The sequence below is a fragment of the Protopterus annectens genome, chromosome 10.part0 (assembly GCF_019279795.1).
Source record: "Protopterus annectens isolate FY-2018-M chromosome 10.part0, PAN1.0, whole genome shotgun sequence".
Taxonomy (NCBI): Eukaryota; Metazoa; Chordata; order Ceratodontiformes; family Protopteridae; genus Protopterus; species Protopterus annectens.
In genome coordinates, this window is record NC_056744.1 from 757,584,563 (window position 1) to 757,610,420 (window position 25,858).

The 25,858-nt window shown below is 36.0% G+C and overlaps 1 protein-coding gene across 3 annotated transcripts in view; it reads left to right on the forward strand.

Annotated features, from left to right (window-relative positions):
- Positions 1-25,858, forward strand: part of LEPR (leptin receptor) — a 1,381,011-nt gene that overhangs the window by 1,000,365 nt on the left and 354,788 nt on the right. For all 3 annotated transcript variants that reach the window (XM_044085570.1, XM_044085571.1, XM_044085569.1), the window contains exon 8: positions 2,700-3,002. In XM_044085570.1, the coding sequence (XP_043941505.1) occupies positions 2,700-3,002 (303 nt within the window). The remainder of the gene's footprint in view (positions 1-2,699; positions 3,003-25,858) is intronic.

The following is a 25,858-nucleotide window of genomic DNA, read 5'->3' on the forward strand; positions in this document are numbered from 1 at the left end:
ATAGATAGACAGATAGATAGATAGATAGATAGATAGATAGATAGATAGATAGATAGATAGATAGATAGACAGACAGACAGACAGATAGATAGATAGATAGATAGATAGATAGATAGATAGATAGATAGATAGACAGATAGCCAGAGAGAGAGAGATGCCATTCTTTCCTGTCACCACTACCATTCTAACCACCCCTGTTTCACTTGTGTATGGTCATGGTCTTGCTATACACCCTTTGCTACATCACTATATATTAATTTACACCACTTTTCGTAGTGAAATATAACACTGCTCTAAGACTTTTAATTTGGCTTGCAAGCTTTCTTGTAGAAGTACAACACAGTGCATGTTCATGCATATAGTTGCATACTCCTAAATTGTTCTCAATCATTCCGTCCATCTAAACAAGCTGCAATTAAGGTATTCTCTCTTTCTATATGAGGCCTGTCATTTCAGCAGGTGGCTTTTGTAATTAGTAGTGGTATAGGCTGTGAAATTCTACATAGTTCATTTCTTATTGTTTTCGGGTCTCATCATGCTATGAGCCATACACATGGGTGCAGGATACTTAGCCGTTAGGCACATTTCCGAATTATAATTCCAATGTATGATTTTGTGCATATAACTATTTCAGTGCCTTCCTAAAAATAAATGTATCAAAACTGTCAACCAAATTAAGAAAATTACTACTTTAGAAAGTATATATTTAATTACTTCAGTAATTATGTCCTTTACCGGTCAAAATAAGTTTCCATTTTCAACAGTATTAATAAATAACAACATTAATATTAACAAAGCTGTAGCTTTACTTCACATTTATTTCACTGTATTTTCTAATACATTTTAAATATACATCTAAGATATACAGTATGTTCGATTATTCAGTTTATATCTATGCATTTTTACATTTCCAAAAACAAATACTGGGTTGGGAGGGTGGCCTAATGGTTAAGGTGTTTGCCTTACAAACACAAGGTGCAGGGTTTGAGTCTCACAAGGGATAACTGGCTTGGCTTACAATGGCTCACAAGGGCAGTTAGCCTAGTACTAACCTATGAATGCACCCTATGAAAAATACTGCTGATTAAGTTTAGCCATAACAAAAAGAAAATGTAAGGCATGCATAATAAATTCTGAAAACAAGAGGCCTGTTGTATTGCATACTTCTACAAATGTGTTATTACAATACATTGTTTTGTCTATGATCTAAACATTTTCAGTACTCATGTTTCTAGTGATTTTAGTTATTATTAGTAGATGTACATTTAATAAATATTTGAAACATGTCTTATCTGTCAAAATGGTCCATGTTTCTAATCAGCCCCAGTAAATACAACACATCTCCAATGTAAATATACACAGACACTTAGAGTTGTACTGGAGGAGGAATCCCATCTGCCCACATATATCTGTAATGGCAAAACATGACTGTTTTTGATGCAAAGATGGCAGCATTGTTTGCTCTGTTTATTTCACTTGTGATATTCAACATCTGGCATCTCTTAGCTATGGCACTAAGAATGAGAAATGAAAATTCGTCATGTCTAATAAGCAGCAGAATGATTCTAATCAATATGTGTGCCTTTCAAGACCATAGGTCCATGATCAATGACACTTACTGACAGTAGGTTGTTGTTGTTTGTCATTTTGGCTTTTCCTGGTTAGGGGTCGCCACAGCGGAACTCCGGTCCTCTAATGATTGGCAGTAGATTTTTTATGGTGCCGAGTTGCCAGCCCGACGCTCAACCTTCAGCGGAGGCATGCCCATTCACGCATGTCTTTCTGAGGCCACTCGACCGCGGAGAGGATATGCAGACTCCACACAGAAGGCACTCCAGCCATGAATCGAACAGGAGAACCTCTTGCTGTGAGGCAACAATGCTACCGCTGTACCACCGCGGCTTCCACAGAATGGGATGCATGTTTTTGCCAAATGATTTGTAATGCTGTCAGTTTATATTTTTGTTAGTGACTTTGCAGTTCTTTATGACTGGTCCACTGTTTTACATTACAATGTAAACTCCCAGTACATTTGAAGGCTGTATGAGTCCTGAATTCCCTGATCCAAGTCTTCAGAAAAGGAGAGTTTAGTTTACAGTACTCTTACCACTGTTACATTTGCCTACCTTTTTCTTACAAACTGCCATGTTAGCATTCCATTTACAGGACCTGAAATGTCACTTGCTCTATCCAGGACTTCCAAACTTTATTTTGTTCCTTTAAAACCAATCAATGAAGTAGTCAAAGATTACAGCAAATGACTTAAGATGTTTAAAATGATATTTCACATTATTCAACTGAATAGCTTTCACCTTTCCAGATTCATTCGAAGTTGAATAATTTGCTTAAAGATAGCAACTTCAGTTGTGTTTTGAAAAAAGGTTAATTTTTTCAAAAAGAAAATTGTATTTGAATATAAATTCGTGCAACAATGCAATGCATTATCAAGTGTACATGAAGACAGAGTGTGGTAGTTCTTGTATGCTTTTGATAGTACTTAGAATTGTACTGCTATTTAATCATTTATAGTTTTATACATTCCTTGCCTTTTCCATTATTTTGCCATATTATGTTTCTTTGTGTATTTCCCAAAATGCTTGGTTGATTATACTGAGACACTTTTTATAAATGAAATTATGAAATTTAACACAATTTAACTCACTGACATTTGCTTTTTTTCTTTTTCTTTTTTTTTGCAGAAGTTATATATTTTCCTCAAAAACTTTTGGCCAGTGCTGGATCTAATGTCACTGTTTCTTGCATCTATTACAACAAAAACCTGACTGTACCAGTGAATAATATAGTGTGGTGGCTAAATTTAGATGAACAGGTTTCTGAAGCACAATACAGTGTGCTTAACAGTCATGTGGCCAGAGTCACACTTTTAAATCTAAGTACCACTAATCCTGAAGGAAAATTCAATTATCATGCATTGTACTGCTGCCAGAAAAGCAACGAAAGTATCATGTGCAACCATCGCTATGCTGAGCTTTATGTGATAAGTAATGGCTTATTTAATAATGCTTTTGGAATTTTTGATTCTCATGCTGTCTAAAGGATAATATGTTAACATTAGCAATACATCAGTATGTGAAATATGCTTTGGTGTTTTGTTTAGCTAAAGTGGCAAGAAGAGTTTACAATTAATTTAATTTTAGTCATTATTTTGGACTGTGGGGTAAAAATGTTGACCAGTCCATGAAGCTTAATCAGATTAACACTCCATATAGATTTATTACTTAATGGAATTATTGAGAAAATGGGAGATCTTCTACACTCTGAATGCCATGCTTTTCCAGTCAAGTATTCCACAAGAAAATTTTATCAGATGGCTGCAGATTGCAATTTACATCCAAAAAAGATGGTGAGGTTAAAAATGTTGTACACTGACAGGATTTAAAACATATGCATTGCAGATTTACTGACAATATAAATGTTATCCTTTAGTCTTAGATGTCAGTGAGTAGCAAGCTAAGCTACTTTATGAATTTTACTGAAGTTCTTAAAAGTATATGTCTGTGAGCAATGCACTAACCCGAATGCACTGTAAGTGAGTGAATTTAAACCGTAAAAGTATTTTTAGATAATTCTTTCCCTCTTACTTCAAGCTAGAACTTAACCTAATCTCCTTTCCTGACTCTCCCATTTCTGCATATATTTTTCTAATAAGGTTATACTGCTAACTGTCGAACCTCACATGAACATTGATGCTATGAATATCTATCTGAATAGCCTTTACTGTTCAGAGTGTTACTGTTATCACTTAAACGTGCAATGTTCTCTGTTATGTATGTATGTATGACTGTAACAACTAACTAAACTGTAAATAGGCAAATATGTTTGTTTTTACTGTAGAGCTTTTCTCCACAGGAGTGTCCACAGAAGAGAAACTATGCCAGTCAACAAATGAAAATAATTAATGAATAAATAAATAACTATGTCCATGTCTGCTGCATACATATAAGACCTTTAGATAGTCATTCCAAATTAAACCAATAGATAAGCAGATAGATAGATAGATAGATAGATACTTGGATACCTTTACAGATTGCATATCTGCCATTCTTACATTCTAACTTTGAATGATATAATAATGCAGTTATGCTAACTCAACAGTAAACACATTTACTTTCATACTTTCTGGTTCATCAGCACTGTCACTTATTTAAAACAACCATTCCTGATCTCACCATTTGGAACTATAAAGTCAGCTTCAGACCAAGGGTTGTAGTCTTTCCAGCTGAAAATCATTTCTATGAATAACCCTTTGAAGAGTTCTGCTTGTTAAAGCATTAGTAGACCTAGGTGTGTTGCGACTACTTAATCAGATACATTGGTGCTATTCTCTGTTTTCAGCTGTAAAGCGCAAGCAGTGCTGTTTCCTGAATGCACTGACGTTTTTTTAAAATTCATTACTTTGCACATGAATAGATGAGTACTTATATTAATTGCAAGAGGAGCCCTAATAGTAATAGAAGAGGATAAAAAAGACAATAATAGCAGATTCATAGTAGTAAGGGGCTACTGACAAGGGAGGAGGATTACACTGAGCTTTATGTGATAAGTAATGGCTTATTTAACAGCATTTATAGCAGAATTGCAACTGACTTTGAAAGCAGAGAAAAAATATTGAAAAAGTCTATACACATGGTAGTTTCTCTTACATTATTTTACATTTGTTTGAAAGCAGAATGATCTAATACGTCTGTCTAGCATATCAATACTTTTAGGATTTTACATATTATGCTTTCCTTTAATTCTAGCCACTTCCCACTCTGGGCTTTAGGGGCTAGGTAGAATGAAAGAGGTAATTCATCAAATGGGAGAACATGTACATGGATGCAATATCTTCATTGCCTGAGGAGAATCTGCTCCTTAAAGATTATCACTTGAAATTAAATTCCTTAAGTAGTGACATTTCCAGTAAAGCTGTATTAGTTCAGATAGTCATTAATAGCATAAAGTGGTTATTTCTTAAGAGTTTAAATAATTTTTAACCTGGCACTCTGTAATCAGGAGTATAGATAAAAAACATATCAAAGGCTTTATCTCACTGGTATAAAAAGCTATCTCTTAGTTATCGCAGAACTCATAGTTCCTCTGACACAGTAGAAGATAATTTATGAATGAACATAGCTAACAATCTGTAGCAAAAAGGGAAGGACTGAGAGCATGAAGATTGGCATTGTTTTCTTATCTGTACAGAATACATTTAACCACTGCAAACTCACCTGTATCAGACAGCAGACTAGGTAGAATAGCATGATCTCATTACTAGGAAAAAGGGAGAGGGTCAGATTACTTGTCACTAGAGAGCTACATGAGAACCTGTTTTAGCTTCATTAATTTTGTATCCCAAGCATATTTGAAACTGTCTCATTATGCTCCACAGCACTGTATGTAGTGTCCCTTTCTGGTTTTGTCAGCTATAAAATAATGTCATTTGCAAATAGATCCAGCTTTTCTTGACTAACATGCCAAGTACTTCTTTGAATTTCTGAGGCCCTTATTTTCTTTACCAATTGTTCTAAATATAATGCAAATAACAAAAGGGAGAGAGGTCACTCCTGCTTGGTTCCTCTGCTCAAGCAAACATTATCAGAGAGGAGCCCGCCCACTTTAGTTTTTGCTTCTGATCTCTCATATATCCTACAATCAACCTTTTCATGTTATCAGGGAATGCAAATGCATCCATCGGTCTGCTCACTAAGTCCCAACTTACTCTGTCAAATGCTTTCTATGCATCAAGACCCACCAACAACAACAATGGTATTTTTTACACTCTATTTCCACTGGATCATCAGTGTTCTGTTAATGTTGTGAAATGTTTGCCTCCCTTCCACAAAATCACATTGATCCATATCTATCAATTTTGTCATCACTTTTGCCATTCTATCAGCCATTATAGACAAAAACACTTTATAATCATGGTTAAGTGTTGAAATGGGCCTGTATGAAACTGGATCTGATGGATCTTTATCCTCTTTAGGTATTACAGCCACCACTGCTTTCTTCCAGGTTGTCGGTCCTTCTCTTCCTCTTAAAATACTGTTAAACAAAACCTTCTAGATCTTTATCAATTTATTTCCCCTCCTACCTTCCAAACCTCCACAGGAATACCATCTATTCCTGGGGGCTTTCCTGTAGAGTGGTTATGCATCACTGTTTTTATCTCATTTTCTCCTATCCTAAATGTTAGTAATTGAGCCTCCTCTACCCGTAACCTTGGCATATTTAATTCTTGCATAAACATTTCCTTTTGTACCTTTGTTTGATTTCTTTATTTTTCTGATTTATGCAGACTTTCATAGAATTTCTAAAATATTTCTAATACCTCTACAGATTCCCTTGTTTTCTTCTATGTTATATGCTCCCTAAGCTAGGTGACAGCCATTTCTACTTTCTGTATTCTGAGTCATTGTGCTAAAAGTGTTTGTGCTCTAGAGTTATTATAAAGAAACAGTTGCTTAACAGCACTCTTTCTAAACTCATTCATATTATCAAGGTAATCCCTTGTTTCAGTTTAGCATTCTGCAGTTGCTCCTCTTCTTGTTCTGTGAGATTCCCCATATTTTACAATATTTTGACATTCATCAGTCCCTCTAAATAATTAATGTTGCTTCTTAATGACATCTCCCTTTATTTTATTTCCATCATATTTTTAAGCTACACTTTAATTTTATCCTACTGCCTAGCTATATTTGCAGAAGAAATTTCAATATTCTCGAATAGCTCCTGAATTCCTTAAATTCCTCTCTTTTTAACATATAGATGGGAAAGTGCCAGTGTCTCATTTTTATTTCATTAGTCTGTGTTTTTGTTTTACTTATTATTGGCACATGATCTGAAATAGCTATTGGGTGCATATCAAGACTTTCAATTAAATGCACATGTTCATGTGAAACGTAAATTCTGTTTAGCCTAGCCAAGTATTTGTATCTTGGGGAATAGTATGTAAAGTCACTTTGAACTCCTAGTACTGAATTCACATTTTGTGTGCCAAATATTTTCATAAATTTCTTTAAAAATCTACCCTCCTTTGTTATATTTTCTCTTTTGAGCTCCCCAGAAATATATTCACTATTGCAAATCAAATTCTAGTCTCCATCTATAAGTAATATTCCTTGCTGAAAGCTGATTATTTCTCCCAGAATGTTCTTAAGCTCCATTGTAGCAGTTTTTGGTGGAATATAAATACATGCCAGTGTAATCCTCCTCCCTTGTCAGTAGCCCCTTACTACTATAAATCTGCTATTATTGTCTTTTTTATCCTCTTCTATTACTACTGGGGCTCCTCTTGCAATTAATATAAGTACTCATCTATTCATTTGCCCCAGGTGTTCTGGTGAATAACCATCCTGAAAACCATTCTTTATCAAATTCACATGTTCAGATCTTTCTGAGTGTGTCTCCTGTAGCATAGCTATTTGCACTCTTCATTTTAATATAGTTCACTACTATTTCTTTCTTTGTATTTATCTGTAAGTCCATTAATGTTTAAAGTCATTATAGAAAGCATCATAGTCTTGAGAGTTAAATGTCTAGTTTCAGCTTTTGTGTTACATGCATTTACTTGTTGGCAGGTTAATCTTTTATACAATCATTTCTTGTCATCTCCATTTAAGACTATGTCACATCTTACAGAACATTTTGTTTTATTGAAAGCCCTCAAAAAAATACACACACCCAATACCCTCCCACAAAACATTAACTTAATAATAACACACAAAACTATGTACATCTTCAAATATTGAAGTTTTATTCTCTTAAATGGAATAAATGTTCCAAACTGGAAGCCATACACATACACGCAAACACACACAAACTTGAGCTAACCTAAAAGAAATGTTATCCATGCTAAGACCCATAGTGAAGCCTGTGGTTCTATTAAGTGCTGTCTGGTTTTGTCTTATTGTCATAGCTCTCTCAGCTGGGAAAACACTTGAATGCTTTCAGAAAACATTTTCTCCAAGCCATTTCTCTTTATCAGATTGTCTGCTAGAGACATGAGAATGAGACACAAAACTGTTTACTAGAAAAAAAATGCATTAAAATATTCAGTATTCTTTATATGCTTTCTCTTAAAACAGGTTACTATATTAAGCTAAGGTCCTTAACTCTGTCAGTCCCCTATGCAAGAATGAGAAAAAGAACACTATTGTTTTCTTTGTCGTGCTTTTTTAACCATTTTTTACATTGCAGTGTCTACATTTTTTAACACTGAACAAGGAGAAAGAGAGAAGAAGGGAGAAAGAAACAAAAAAGAAAAAAAATCAGAAGCACCTAGTTACATTAGTATCCCCATTAGTCTTAAAATAATTGAAAAAAGTACTTTATAGCATGCAAAAAATGATGTACTATTTAAATAGTACTATTATGAAAAAAAATGTGTTTTATTTACAGTTAACTTTCTCCCTCCTCTCCCCCTCTCCTGAGTATTTTTCTGAACATTAATGACATGAAGTACATCATATCCCTTAGAGTCCCCTACAAGTTTAACAAAGTTCAAAGAAAGTCCAATATTTCCTGGTTTTCTTGTTCTGTCATGTTACACAAGTATAATTATTGCTTTGTAATCCCATGTGTCAGTTTTCAAGTTACTTATTTTATTCTTCAAACATTAATGACATGAAGTAGAGCATATGCTTTAGAGTCCCCTACAAGTTTAATAAAGGCCACAAAAGTACAATATTTTCAGAATTCATTCTTCTATTCCTGTTCATCTCTTTCTCCCAAACCTTATCTCTGCTTCATTTCCTATATACTCTTGATTCTTCTAGTCAACTCTTGTGCTTTTTACCCTCTCTCAAGCATTTTCCATTGAAATGCTGGAAAATATTTCACTGGCACAGTCTCTGTGTGGTCTTTTTTTACCAGAAGAACAAGAAGTAGATTCTCCTTCTGCTTTACAGCTCACTTTTTGTCAGACATACTTTTGTATTTCTTCCTTAGCATGTACATCATCAAAAATGAGTTTGTTCCTCCAGGAAACAATATTTTGTAGATAACTGGATACAGCAGTTTGATTCTCATGTATGCTTTTTGACATTCCTTGAATAATGGGATAAATTTACTTCTTTTCTGCCTGGTGTACAATGAGTAGGCATTTTCAACAAACACTCTACCGTCTCTCACTTTTATTATTTTGTCTTTCTGCTACCATTTTGTCACAGTCAGCTTCTTCTGCTGGTAAGATTGCATCTTTACTATTAAAGGTCTAGGTCGTTTTCTCATAGCCAGGTTTGGAGCGTACACACAATGTGCCCTTTCAGTTAACAATTCATGTTGTGGAATACCAATCCAGTTGCTTATTTGTGCTTCCAATTTGTTCCTTTCAGCATCTCAGGTATAGCAGAAAAATCTCAGGTTTTCCCTATGCAGTCTGTCCCCTAATTCTATTATTTTTTGAAACATCTCTTCTTGTACAGTCTCATATTCAGCCAGCCTTTTCTTCATTTCATCCTCTGAGTTTTGCAGTTTTATCACCTTACCTGCATATCTGTTTAAAGTTTCTCTCATTTTTCTAGCCTTTTATTGTTTAGAGTTGCCATATACTTTCTCTAGGTTACTGGATGTCATGTCTGGAGCTTGCACTGCCTTTTGCTAAACAGCTACAGTGTTTTTTCATTCCCTTCTGTAGTTGATTTTCCTTCAGGTCCTCTGTATATCTTTTTTCCTGGCATTCAGGCAGCACACTTACTAGCCAGTTACTGAAATTTACCCAGAAATCTAGATCCACTGGCATTCTCTGCTAAGTTCCTGTTTTCACACTGGGAGAGCTAGAATTAATGTGTTACTCAATGTGCAGCCATCATGGAACATTTGGAGTGTGAGTTTTATGAGTGACATGGGTATTGAAGTGACAAAGAATACTATGTTACCAAAGCAATATATTTACTTGCATATTGTTTGTGGAAATCATGAAAAATGTTAGAAAGAAGAGCAGTTTTCTTAGTTGATAAATGTGACCTCATATGCTTTAAGTAAAACAGCAACTCATCAAATAATGCTGCTGAAAGGGGGCATATTATAATAAACTTACAATAAACATAATAATGAATAACTCAAATAGATAAATCAAACATTCATTGTAACAGTTAATTCATTTTAATTTCAAGAATATTCTCAAAATAATATATATATATATATATATATATATATATATAGAGAGAGAGAGAGAGATCTAGGACATTTACTCAACTGAGCAAACGTCCGAATCCATAAAACCCAAACACACTTTAACGAAAGTGCTTTTATTGAAAAAGCACTTTTGTTAAAGCATGTGACAAAATAAAATAAAAAAACCCCACTACATTTACGTTTTAGCAGGGGGGGCTTCACCCCCTTGCACCCCCACACGCCCCCTACTTTAATATTCTCTCTCCAAGACCACACTACAGTGGGGAAAGGGGAAATTTCCCTTACCTGCACTATAGTAGAGCCTCGGCAACAGTCATACTTATGCGAAAGTGCTTCTTCGGTGAAAAGTACTTTCTCATAAGTATGCCCAGCCATTTGGATTTTGGTTGTTTGCTCAGTCGAGCAAACATCCTAGATCCATATATATATATATATATATATATATATATATATATATATATATATATATATATATATATATATATAGCATTTAAGTTAATATATAATACACAACTCCCAAACTGCATTTTACTAAGCATTTACTTTTAGCTGCTTTTGTGCCATGTTATGATATTTGCAGGATCAAAGTCTTTTGGATTTTTAAATTATTTTTCTCTTTTTTTCTCTACTTTCCCACACAGTATATGCTGACGACCTTACTGCAACTCTGGATGATCCTTCTCTACTTTGGGGTACAGGCAGCCAATAGGGATGATTTTCCTTATGTACAAACATTTCAGTGGCACATACCTGGACAAGTGCCTAAAGGGTAGGAATTGAATGGAGAAGAGTGAGAGCATGTCATTTACTAAGGGAGATGTAATCCCTCAGATAGCATTGACTGCCTTGGAAGGAGAAATGCCACAGTGGTTTCCATTGGAGCAATATTGCTGGACACACACCCTGGAGGCATGTACGTCACTTCTAATCCCTCAAAGGAGAAGTTAAAAGGGTAATATTTGTCATTTTTCTCTGTCGCCTGCCAACTTTTTAAGCACCTGGATCATAACTTTAAACTAGGTCATTAGGCCTTTATCCCTCAATCCATGAGGTGTTTTTATCACCATGTTTGACATTATAGCTTCATTTTTTTCTATCATTCTTTACAACACTATATTTAGTATCCAATTCATTTATTTATGAATACCACTGGGAAACTGGTCATGATATTGAAGGAATGGACAGCATTTTTTTTTATTTAACGTCTGTTGACTGGGAAAGTCTGACTAGGACGAGCCTATTTTTAGCAGAGGCCCAGGGAGAAACACTCCAGACACATGTTTTTAGACTGTGGGAGGAAACCAGAGTACTCGGAGGAAACCCATGCGAACGCAGGGAGAACATGCAAACTCTGCACAGAAGGCACCCCAGCCGGGAATTGAACCGGAGAACCTCTTGCTGTAAGGCGACAGTGTTAACCGCTGCAACACTGCATTGCCCATGGCTCTTCGTATATCATTATTCTACAGCTCACTGAATACACTGACATTAAACAAGCTTACTGCAGGTCACAACAGGCAATAGCCACAGGACTGGTTGTTTTAAGTCCCTTAAGAGTAGTGATCCTAGAGTCTGTCCTGCAGATCTCATCCAAGAGCAGTAAACATAATATATTTAATCACAAATACAAGTGGGAAATTCATGAGTTTTGCCTGAAATAGTTTGTTCTCTAAAAAAGTGGTAGAGCTATTAAGTAGATTGTAGTCATAGAGAAACCTATTTTGCTGATACATAAATAAATATGTCCAGGCACAAGTTATCAGCATTGCAGAAGGTATCCTGGAGAATGCAGAATAAAATGATCAGCTAACTTTATGCAAATAGATAAGCCATACTACATGCTTCAACTGTTAGCATCATCTCTGTTGCTGTTTTCTGATTACTGAACTACAAATTATATGCTTCACAGTTATAAAATGCTTATTATCAACAAACCATACCTTTACAAATCAAGGAATGAGATGAAACATTAGAATTCAAATTAAATATCTGGTCCTGTAGGTTTGGAAATCTGTATAATGAGAAAGGTGAAGCCACAAGGAAGCATACAATGAATACATTGCCAAAGACAACAGTTCCAAACATTCCACTTACTGCTTTTTAGGCCTTATATATTCCAATTGTCTTTTAAATTCTCTGTTTCCTGTTCATTTCCAAAGCTGCATTTTTTTTTTTTTTTGTGAAGGTATAAAAATTCTCTTGTTCTTTGGCTCCTTTTTCCACTATGTGTTCTGAAATCATAATCAAAACAGCAAAATGGACGAGTGAAACCCATAAAATCATACCTCCTGAAACTGCAGGCAATAACTCTTTTGAGTCATGGCTAGAACACTTCTGTAGCATTGCTCATTAGCATATTTTGCTAGTTTTTATTGTGTAGCATAGTGAATGCTCTTAAGGACTAGAGTACTTCTGCACCATTGCTAATTAGCATATTATGCTACTGTTAGTGTAGTATAGTAAGTGCTCTCAATGGCTGGAGCACTTCTGCACCATTACTCAACATATTATGCTAGTGTTAGTGTAGTATAGTGAATGCTCTCAGTGGCTGGAGCACTTATGCACTTTTGCTTGTGGTTGACACAGGTGTGATTATTGTAGTATGTTTGCCTCAGAAGGAAGAATAACCAGAGGGATTTTCCTATAGTAATAAAGTCTTTGTTCAACATGCCTTAATATGTGCACTGAAGATTTTTCCACTGTCTGATGCACTGATTTTTGTACCCCATCTGTTTAAGATGAGCAACACCTCAGCAGAATAAAAGGATTTGTCCGGTAAGATGCACTTCAACTATTGCTGGTATATTGTTCACGTTTTGTAATTTATATAGCTGGAACCTGCTCTAATATAATGTCTATGAATCTTGGAGAAACTGGAGTGGGAGGCATTTGCATAAATATTCCTTACATGAAGTGCTGTGGCTACATGACAGGATAAGTCAATGCACAGGGACTTAACCCATTGTGTAGATGTCTGTATGAATCACAGCATTTTTGTATGCACATTTAATTCATACCAAACCTACTCCATGATAACAGTGTTTATGAATTCCAGCCACAGCTTCTTTTGTCACACTTCAGATATTCTCTTTCTTTTTTTGCCAGTCACACAAACCATAGAAAAATGTTTCATATTTCAGTCCTCACAGAGCTAATATGCAGTACATTTCTTATGGATTCACACAGTAGACTGTCAAAACTGCTTTGTTTCCGGACAGCTGCAGAGGGGAATTTTAAAGTAACAACAATGAATGGAACATTGTTTCTTGATTACCCTCAGGCTCCTGGATTTGTATGTTGTTTAAACATGTTATCAAAGCTCATAAAACTGGGTTTAAAGCATATACTTTTTGGTTCTTAAGTGCCTCAAGTACAGATATCAATTTCTGAAAAGGAACACATAATCTAACCTTCATCCTTCATACCAGCAGGATGCCTCAAGTATCAGAGTTGGCCATTTGCTGTTCTTTATGTTACTGAAGATTGTACATACGCACCGTGGTACTTTATTACTAATTCAAGTAGCCTAACTACTTGATTCTTCCATGTTCTGCAAGGAGTACCACCAAAGTACACAGGTTTCTTGAAGCTAATTTAGGCTGTCTTCCAAACTAAATATAAAACCTCTCCTTACCTTACAATTCTTCTAAAACATACCTCTCACCTTCTTTGCTCAAGAGTTTTGAACAAAGCCAGACTAATGGGGAGAATGTTGTGTAAGTCAAGGACAATTTAAAATGATGTAACTTATTTTGAAAAAGTTATTAGAACAGGTTTTGCATTACAATGCATTTTCTGAACATTAAGTAATATGAAACTCTAAGGTCTGACATTATTGGTTGGCTACAGTCTTTAGTGACTTACCAGAATATCACAAATTCTTACAAAGGAGAGGTCAAAAATAAGGGACAGTTGAGAGATATGCTCTAAAACAAAATCAGTAATGTTCTTAAAGGTTTATCTAAAGACGAACTGAAAACGAGAAACCACAAACTGATAATTCCAAAGAGCAGAATGAAGAGGCACACACAAATTAGTAGTGAAGCGCTTTTCGTTTATGGTACAAACATAAACTTCATCAGACATTTTAAAACTCAGTTCAAAACATTTAAATACACATATCCACCCAATCAAGTTACATTCAATTACAACTCCTAATTTAAAGAAACAGTATCAAGTCAGTATTGAAGCAGTAGAAAAAAACAATAAAACATAATTTAAAATAGTAAAATGAACAACACCTCCTTTTACACTAAGTATATCATAATACAAGCTTAATGTAAGTTTTTGAAAACCACTCCTATCTTGTTTACATAAATCCAGAAGAAAAATATATATGTAATATACTTAAAATGTGTGAAAAAAAGCATATAAATGGTTAAACAAAAAATCTTCAACGTTTTAAACTTCTCAATTTTAAAATACTGCTGATAACACAACCTTCATTTAGACCTGGCAAGCTATACGCATTAAGTCTAATTTGCCAGCCTAATTCCAACTCTTCAAGTTTCAAGGCAACAGGGCCACCCCTAACATCTCTTTGGACCTGGTCTATGACTAAAAACTTAAATCTATGATTAGGGCATTGAGCCACATGTTTAGCCAATGCGTTTACCATGTTACCTTTCCTAATTGCGTATAGGTGTTCATATACGCGACTGCGAAGTTTCCTCTCAGTTTTGCCTACATAAAATGCAGGACAAAACTGGCATACTGCGAGGTAGACAACAAAACTTGAATTACAATTGTTCCTCCGTTTTAGTGTGAAGTGTAACTCATTCACACTAAACCTGTTAGATTCTAACATAAATGAACAATAATTACAAGATTGGCATTTATACATGCCAGGCGTTTTCACTATTGTATTCTTAGATTCACAGTAGTCTTTAAGGTTCCTACCCCTCCTGTATATTACTGTCGGAGCACAACCTACACTACTTAGAACATGTTGGTCACTTCTGAAGAGTACCCAATTTTTCAACAAAATCTTGAAACACCTGGCACTGTCTAAACTGTAAGTAGTTATAAAAGACAGGGGTAGTTCAGAGTCTAGTTGTACTTGTGTGCCAGTAAGTGTTGAATTAAGTGGTGAGTCAGATGATTGACTTGAAGTGTTAAGTGTGGTCACATTACTTTTTAAAAGATGGGTGTAGAATAAGGACTGACGTTTCAACGACACTTCATCGATGATTTCATTGACCAGGAATTCAGGATACCCACGTGCTAAAAACATATTTTTCATATATTCACATTCATTTGTAAATTCACTATCAACTGTAATCATCCAGGCCGCACGTACCAACTGCCCTTTAATGATGGCGCGTTTTTGGTGACGTGGGTGACAGCTAGAATAATGAAGCATAGAATTACAATAGGTACTTTTCCTGTGGATTTTAGCTGTATACATACCAATAGAGTCGTCCTTAGATAATAAAATATCCAGATACGCTATAGACTTACAATCAAATGTATGTGTGAATTTTAGAAAATTAGTAGATGAGTTTAAGTAGTCAACCAAGCTGTTACCAATTACGGCATCACCTTTTAGTAAAATAAAAATGTCGTCAAGGAAGCGTGTATAAAATACAATATTCTCTTTGAAAACACAATTTTGCAAAACGTAAAGGTGTTCCCAATAGGCCATGACCATGTTCGCCACGCTGGCCCCACACGGGGACCCCATGGCAATACCTATTTTTTGCAAAAAAAGTTCCCCTTCAAACATAAAAAAGTTGTTTGCAAGAATGGTGCTTAAAAGTTCCTCAACCAATAAACATTCATCAAGAGGACAACCCTGCAGTTTAAGGACCTCGTTGCACCACTCAGTTGCTATATTGTGAGGGATGCACGTATATAGATCCTTGACATCTATTGTCAAGAAATTGTAACCTGGATTGTACTCTATCTCATTAATGTTACTCAAAAAAGTCCAAGAGTCCTTGCAAATTTGTTTAATACTAGCCAGGTATTTTTGTAGAATAAAATCTACAACCTTGGCACACGCATAAGATAAGGAACCTCTGCTATCCACTAAAGGGCGCATTGGTGGATTAGCCACATTTTTGTGGATTTTAGGAATTCCAAAAAGGCAATGAACTCTTGGGTGAGAAATGGACATAAAGTTGTACACAGCTTGGGTGATTCTACCTTCTAGGTATAGATCTTCTATAACATTCCTGATTAACCTATATGCACTATTAAGTTCTGAAATAGAACTCATGGTGTAAGAAGGGGAATTTAACACATTATACATTCTAGATGAATAATCTGCGTTGTCAAATATAACAGTGCCACCCCCTTTGTCAGGTTTACATATTCTAATTTCATACATTTTAATAAAATTCAAACAGTCCTTTTCTACCAGTGAGTCTTTGTTAGTGTTATAAAACCCATTATTTTTATACATAGCTAAATTACGAATATCTAGCTCACAGAACTGTTCGAAAGTTTTGATAGTGGGGTTTAAAGGTGGATTGAAAGTACTAGGAATTCTGAAATCATCCGCTGTGTTACCACAAACTTCTCCCATTAACAAGTTTAAGTTAAGTTTCCTGGTATACAATTTTAAATCTATAATGGTGTTAACTAAATTCATTCTACGTGGTGGAACATAAGTCTGACCCTTAGACAGTAGATTTACCAAGTCAGGAGAAACTTCCACTTCCGAAAAATTATATACTGTAAAATCACCACTACTGTTGTATACAATGGAAGGTGAACCTTCACTGGAAGACCCAGTGAAAGTATTGTCAGAAATAACCACGTCAGTAGGAAGGTAGTCGTTGGATATTACTATGTTAGATGAATTACAACATTCTAATAGTCCATCTGAAATACTATTGTCCAAAGAGTTGTTAGAACTGTAAATATGGCAAGGAACATCCTTAACCATTACTTGTGTCTCTTCCTCTGGTTCGTAGAAGCTGCTGGTTGTTTTTGACGTGCCCCTAAAAAATTGGAATTATTTGATCTTAAATTATAATGGCCCTGTTGTTGAGTTTGTTGAACTGGGTCTTTATTATGAGGAGCTTGCTGTGTTACAGACTCTTGTATAGATCTGTTATTAAACGAACCAGTATCATACTGGTCACAATCAGGAAGAGTGTTGTTATTGTTCCCTTGCCCAGAATTTACTGGTTGTGCCACATTTTGCCATGTTTGGGCTGGGGAAGGCTTAGGATAAGCTAAGCCTTCTTTGTAGGCTTTAATGTCCCTGTTAAGTTTCTTCAGTTTATTTGCCTTCAATTTATCCAGATAGGTATCAGTACTAGTAAAGGTACGGTTATTTTCAAACCGGTACCTCACAAAGTCATTGTCCAGATTAATTTCTTTATCAAGTTCACAAACCTGTGCTGACAACTCATCTATAAACAAAAGATAATGTTTGCACATTAAATTAAGTAATTCAAGACCCTGCCGGTCAAATAGGGAAACAATGTCCAGATGGAATTCAGAATTAGCTATTAAACCAGTAGGGTACTGCCAGCGTCTTAGGCCTTTAGGTACTATTTTACTGTTGATACATTCAGTAAAGTACGCAACTTCCAGTTGGTACTTTTTTAGTTTAACCAACAGTTTATCCATTTCTTTCAATTTACTTGAAATGTCGCAAACGGGTAAATCTTGATTAAAAGACCTTTGCAAGTTATTGTCAGAGCCAAAAAATGCATTATTCTTAAGCCATGTATTAAAGTCAAAGCAGTTACCTGCAGAAGCTGTGTTAATAAAAACAGCCCCAGTATTAGAAACCACACCGTCCCCTGGTAATCCGACCAAGTTGGTACTACTGTTGGCAATATTCATGTTTGACTGGTGACCCGAAACAGCAACAAGCGAAGTAGTTCCTTGAGCTTGTCCGTACGGGTTAGACAAGAGTGTTACAGTATTTGGCGAACCTTGACTGGGAACAATACCCGGAACCGGTGCTGTAAGATTAGTTCTTTGACCGCATGGTATACTGTTAAAAAGGTCGGAATTAGAAGTCATCCTCTGACCTCCGGACAAGCGAGGAAGTGGGCCGTTGATAACCGGACCGTTAGTAGATACACTTTCAACAGTACTGGCGTTGTTCTCGCCCTCACGCCCCAAAGGCGGAAGTGGAATGTTGCCAATGTCAAACCGGCGTTCTAACAAGTCAAGCCGACTCAGGAACTGGTCCATCCGTTGTAAAACACACTCGAGGTTGAAATTAGGATTAGGGTTGTGGTTAGGCAACCCAAATGGCACGTTAGGAGATGATGAGACGTTAGGAGGTATTAGTTCATTAATCGTAGAATTTTCTTGTAAAATAGCAGGAGTAACATCAAACGGTGTACCAAGTTCTTCCATAACTGCTACAGTGGAGTAAAACACACAAGTAAACGAACTGAAAACGAGAAACCACAAACTGATAATTCCAAAGAGCAGAATGAAGAGGCACACACAAATTAGTAGTGAAGCGCTTTTCGTTTATGGTACAAACATAAACTTCATCAGACATTTTAAAACTCAGTTCAAAACATTTAAATACACATATCCACCCAATCAAGTTACATTCAATTACAACTCCTAATTTAAAGAAACAGTATCAAGTCAGTATTGAAGCAGTAGAAAAAAACAATAAAACATAATTTAAAATAGTAAAATGAACAACACCTCCTTTTACACTAAGTATATCATAATACAAGCTTAATGTAAGTTTTTGAAAACCACTCCTATCTTGTTTACATAAATCCAGAAGAAAAATATATATGTAATATACTTAAAATGTGTGAAAAAAAGCATATAAATGGTTAAACAAAAAATCTTCAACGTTTTAAACTTCTCAATTTTAAAATACTGCTGATAACACAACCTTCATTTAGACCTGGCAAGCTATACGCATTAAGTCTAATTTGCCAGCCTAATTCCAACTCTTCAAGTTTCAAGGCAACAGGGCCACCCCTAACATCTCTTTGGACCTGGTCTATGACTAAAAACTTAAATCTATGATTAGGGCATTGAGCCACATGTTTAGCCAATGCGTTTACCATGTTACCTTTCTAATTGCGTATAGGTGTTCATATACGAAAGTTCCTCTCAGTTTTGCCTACATAAAATGCAGGACAAAACTGGCATACTGCGAGGTAGACAACAAAACCCCTGTCTTTTATAACTACTTACAGTTTAGACAGTGCCAGGTGTTTCAAGATTTTGTTGAAAAATTGGGTACTCTTCAGAAGTGACCAACATGTTCTAAGTAGTGTAGGTTGTGCTCCGACAGTAATATACAGGAGGGGTAGGAACCTTAAAGACTACTGTGAATCTAAGAATACAATAGTGAAAACGCCTGGCATGTATAAATGCCAATCTTGTAATTATTGTTCATTTATGTTAGAATCTAACAGGTTTAGTGTGAATGAGTTACACTTCACACTAAAACGGAGGAACAATTGTAATTCAAGTTTTGTTGTCTACCTCGCAGTATGCCAGTTTTGTCCTGCATTTTATGTAGGCAAACTGAGAGGAAACTGCAGTCGCAGATATGAACACCTACGCAATTAGAAAGGTAACATGGTAAACGATTGGCTAAACATGTGGCTCAATGCCCTAATCATAGATTTAAGTTTTAGTCATAGACCAGGTCCAAAGAGATGTTAGTGGCCCTGTTGCCTTGAAACTTGAAGAGTTGGAATTAGGCTGGCAAATTAGAATTAATTGGGATAGGTTGCCAGGTCTAAATGAAGGTTGTGTTATCAGCAGTATTTTAAAATTGAGAAGTTTAAAACGTTGAAGATTTTTTGTTTAACCATTTATATGCTTTTTTTCACACATTTTAAGTATATTACATATATATTTTTCTTCTGGATTTATGTAAACAAGATAGGAGTGGTTTTCAAAAACTTACATTAAGCTTGTATTATGATATACTTAGTGTAAAAGGAGGTGTTGTTCATTTTACTATTTTAAATTATGTTTTATTGTTTTTTTCTACTGCTTCAATACTGACTTGATACTGTTTCTTTAAATTAGGAGTTGTAATTGAATGTAACTTGATTGGGTGGATATGTGTATTTAAATGTTTTGAACTGAGTTTTAAAATGTCTGATGAAGTTTATGTTTGTACCATAAACGAAAAGCGCTTCACTACTAATTTGTGTGTGCCTCTTCATTCTGCTCTTTGGAATTATCAGTTTGTGGTTTATCTAAAGACAACAGAATGTTAATAAATACTGTGTCAAATTATATGAGAACATGAGAAGTAGTAATCAATTGTGAATCAAGATCTAACATCTGACGACCACTTCAGGAGTTATTAGAAAAAAGTGATGTGCAATGAATTGAATATTATTATTTCAGCCCTTATGCTAGAATTAAATTTATCTTGTTGGCATTCTTTTTTGGACTTGCTCTGTATAAAAACATTGTACCTAATGAAAAAGCTGAATTTAAAATATCTGACCACTGTAGAGCATTTGAATCTTTTTTAAGTTAGTACATCATCTGTTTCTTTGCTGCACAGTGATCTGAGCTCCTTTGGTCAATGCATTTAATTTTAACCTGAGCAAGGAACCTGCCAGAGCCTTTTCCACTGGCAAGTGCAGTTGTAGGTATTTAATTCTTCATTTTCCACTGACCATGGAATACACTCTAGCTTTTTCCAGTGGGGGGGGGGGTGTTATAGCTAGATATTGGGCAGGCATCTGTGGTATGGTGGAGCTAAACTGAATTTAGACAGCAGCACCAGTCATCTAAAATCGAATAGCTGATGAAGAGTTTCACAGTTCAGACATTTTTTATTAATGTATTGATAGGGCATTCCAAAACCACTGTGATGAATTTGAACACTGATGCTATTTTATAAGAAACAGACTGGCTAATTTGCTTTCAATTGTTTAGACCTGTATAGTAGAATAATTTGCTGAGAGATGGGATTATGTCCAGCTCTGTGGATATGCACATCTGTAAGTCATACAACAATCCATTCTGTTCCTTTCAGTGCTACTGTTAGCGTTTGCCAAAGACAGAGCACAGGAAATTCAGCTTTCCATTTAATGTGCACCTGTGTAATGTCAAGACAATCCAATCCCCTCCAGTCAATAAATCAATGAGGTTCTTTGTCACAAGAAATATAATCTTAATATCTATACACATGTTATGCAAGAGCTGTCTTAAATGGTACAGACAGTGTCTCCAGCATACTTCCCTTAAGGCTGCAAAGGAACAACAATGCAAACACAGCAAAAGCACAATGACAAAATTAGTTGCTAAAAATGTTAGTACAGTAAAGGCAATGCAAACCCCATGTCAGTTACCAAATACTTGAAGAAGAGCTGCCCCAAGAGGTAACACACATCTGGAGGTGCAGTTACCTTTATCTATTTCTGCAAAAAGAACTTGCCAAAATCTAATGTGGAGAGGCAAGGAAAGTGTTTTTTAACATATTGTGTCCCAGTACCATCTGGTATTCTCAAGTCCATGAATCAAATGCTTTCTTTGCAATACAATGATACAGTATTCTCAAATCAGTGCATCTGTTTTATCTTAAGCAAGTAACCCATTGCAGCCTTTTCAGTGAAGTTGGGGTAGCTACTTAGTGGTTCCTTTTTCCCCTTGATCAATGAAATAAACAAAGCCTTTTCTAGTGAATTGAAAGGTAAAATTGTAATTAGTTATGGGGCAAGATACCAGCTGACAAAGACAGGAGCAAAAGTAGGGTCAGAGAGGGAACCAACAGGATTCCAAGATACAGTGGATGTGGAAACATTGTCTTCACGGTAACCCAATAATCAATCATTAATTTACCAAGCCTAAGACAGAGTTATTGTAAATAAGTTACACTTATCTTCATAAGAGTGAAACAGTGGTATGGAACAAAACAAAAAAAAAACTTGCAGTAAATGTTGAGCTAAGTTTGATTCCAGAGTCACAGCTGCTATTTTGTTGTATAAGTGTTGAAAAGAAGAATATCAGTAAGACTGCAAGTATACATTTTGAGTCTGTATCTAGACCAGTATAGCCACCTTGTAAGTATGCATTCTACATTTCAAAGAAACAGGAAAATGTTTAGGAACGCTATTAAATGTGCCATCTCTACTTTTCCTGCTGCTTTGCCACTTAATTATAGCATGCTTTTACATGTAATTATCACTCATCTTTGCCCTTCTCTGTAAAAGAGTTAATGCAGTCCTACAATTCAGTGTATTATGCTTGGAATGTAAATAGCTTTAAAAAGCAGTGGCAGTTAGTCTTCTGAAAGATGTTTATCTTAAATGTACTAATGTGACCAGAAATAGCACAAATGGTTACTACCTTTGATTATCATAGTTTAATCTTACCTGGCAGTACTGAGATTTGGCTATAGTAGTAATGCATTATCTTTAGAAATAGGCCAGCATAATAATCATACAGATCATCACTGGTCACAGCCAGGTTATCTTCCTCATATTTTGCAAAGATTAACCTCAGGAAAGCATTGTTAATTTTAATATCAGAGGTGTGATTTTAAAATAATACAATGCACCACTTGTAAACACTGCCTATGTTAAGATCTGTCAAAGGAAAAGGCAAAAGGATAAACTTGCTATGCTATCGTAGTACTGCAGTGTGAGCTACAAGCAGAGAAAGTTTTACAGCATGAACCTTGTGTCATAACAGCAAACATAAATTTCATTAATTTGTTTTGGACTATTTATTATTCATTAATATGCGTTTACCAGGTAGGTGGGCTACTCAAGGGATCCTTTTCAGTTGTATTTAATGGCAAGTATTACAACTTAGTATGGAGGCTAAAAAGATAAATATAATGACATTTTGGGAAAAAATGAGTCAAGCAAACATTAGTTTATTAGTAGAGACAATCAGATAGCTGGACAAACAGTTACAGTATTTACAATGTGTGTCTTTGTGATACAGGAACACAGTACTAGGTCAGATTTATTGATGAATGATTCTTGGGGTCACAGCAGTGGCATTACAGTAAACCTAAGTGTTTTTTTTTTCTTTTTCAAGAAGCACTTGAAACAGAAATGGTTGAAGAGAGTTTGATGCTTGAAGGTATACCAGTTCATACTGTAAGAGTAAGCTTTTGGAAAATGTATTCAGTGCAGTTTAAGGGGAAAACAGAGGTCTAAGGAAAGCAGTGGCATTGAAGGCAGAGTGCCATATAGGGTAGTGATTATCATATCCACAGAGAAGGTGAGTATGCAGAGAGTAAACGAGTTTTAGATGGGTCTGTATCAGTTCACCGAATTGGCTGAAGTTTGAACACCATATGTTCGAACTTCTAACCAAGAAGTACAAAAACATCAAAGTATTAGAACAGCGAATTTTCCCAGGGAAAAAAAATCGTTGGTCCAAGAAACACACACACAACACAAGCACGCCAAAAAACAGCAATCTACACACAAACACTTAAAATCCTACATCTAACCATACACTAAACTGTACATACACTACAATCTATCCACTTACCTTAACCCAAACCCTAACCATAAGGTCCGTCACTATCACACACTCACCTGACCTGCGCCCCAACCCTAACTCAACTATCTTGCCCTAACCCTAAAGTCTGTCACTATCGCACACCCACCTCACCTGTGCCCTAACTCACCTAACCTGTGCCCTAAACCTAACATCCACACAATCGCACACTTACCTGAACCCGACTCGTAACTTCCCACCACAGTCCTGATAATCGCGAAGCCACATGAATGGCCCACTGAATTCTTTCCCTGTGAAAGACTTTGGTGTTCCACAGCTAAGCGATAATCAGTGTTCGAACTTTACAGTTCGAACATCTGGTGTTCAATCATCAGCCATTTTGATGGACTGATATAGACCTGTTTTAGACAGTAGTGTCAGATGGCAGGGGGTTTTGGTTGCAAGTAATAGGCTGCAGGGGTGAAGTCTACTATGTAATACAGTCTGAATGAAAGGCAAGGAAGGTAGTTTTGCAGTGAATAAAATCCAAAGTTTAATGTTTCTCCAATTGTAAAATAACATTTGATCTTTTAATGTTGTTTTAGAATTGAAGGAACATTAAACTTTGGATTTTATTCACTGCCAAACCACCTTCCTCGTCTATCATTCAGGCCATATTTCTAGGTTTTATTTTTCATGTCTTATTTTTGTAAATTCTACTGTGTGCTAGATTGATGAAACAGCATATTTTGTTTGATTTTTTTTGTAGGAGGCTGAAACTTTTTGAGGTTCCTAGGACAAAACAAATGTAACAGTATTCAAGTTTTAGTAAGGGAATGTTTTTGCCTATACTGTGCTGAGTTCCTCAGGTGAGGAGATGTGTTAATCTATTCAGTAGCATGATCTGGTTAAGCAATTTAAAAGCAGGGATACTCTTATTGGTCCTCCGCTGTCACTGAACATTCCATCCAACAGCCAATGCATTCCCAGGGGAAGAGACAGGTGAACCAGAGTGTGGTACTATCACTGGTGCTGAGGATCAGGGTTTTTACTATATCCTATTCCCCTTGCATGCCCACAGCATCTGAGAGGAGGATATGAAATGGATTCCTATAAAGTATGTCTATACTGTTCATATGTGACACAGTCACAGGCACTGCCCCCTCATGACAGCACCTTTGATGTGATCCCTGGTCTCCACTGGTCTAAAATTCCATTCTAAGTGACCTAAGTAACTTTAACTACCTCTCCCCCCAGTCCACTCAAGGAAATACCTCTTAACGTAACCCCTCCAACTATCAATACAGCTTTAGTGGGCCTTGATAATATTCCAGGATGTCTCCTAAATGGCCTGAAATATGACCAACCAGGGCCACTGGAGTCACTATTCAGTTACAGCCTCCATGCAATTTCATGCCATGCAAATGGATGAATACAATGGACATCCCTCTGCACAAGGGAGGACCATCAACGGATCGCAGAAACTACAGACCCATTAGTCTACAGACCCATTAGTCAGACTAGTCTTATATGCAAAGACATGAAAAGAATTATCCATGGCATTTGATATGCCTAATTCTGTGAGATTGTTTACAATGCTTGAACGGGTATATCAAATGCCTTATTTAGTTCAAGGTAGGCAGCATGCACCATTTTTCCCCTCCTCTGTTGCCATGGTGACCTTCTCATAGAAGTCCACCAGGTTCAGTAGGCATGACCTGACTTTGACAAAACCAAACTGGGTTGGGTCTAATGCCTTAAGATTTCCTATGTAATTGTTAATCATTTCCATGATATTTCTTTTCATGAGTTACTGGGTCCCTGTACATAGGTTACATTAATTCTACCAATGTTTCTGGAGCTTCAAATCACATCAGGACTTCTCAAATCAGCTTTCTTGGGACCTTATCATATGATTTCTCCAAGTCTAGGAATGCCCAGTTGGACTATTTCCTCATCTCTAGCTTCTTCACAAGTATCTGACTCACTGCATATATCAGGTAAGTTGTGCTGCATCCTGATCTGAAACAAAAATTCTCATGTCCCACCTTACCTTCTACTCCTCTCTGTATTCATTTATCAATTAACCTCTCCAGAAATCTCATGCAGTGTGACAGGAGTTTGATACCTCTGTACTGCCCACAGCTATGAATGCCCCTTTGTTCCTGAACACTGATACTAGTATGCTTATTCTCCAGTCATCTGAGATACTTGTTTATCTCCACACTGCTATGAATACCCTCAAGAGTTATGTCTCCTCTGTTTCATACAACATCATTATCATATATGCTGTGACCTCATCTGGCCTGATGTTTTCTCTGACTTCATTTTCCTTAGT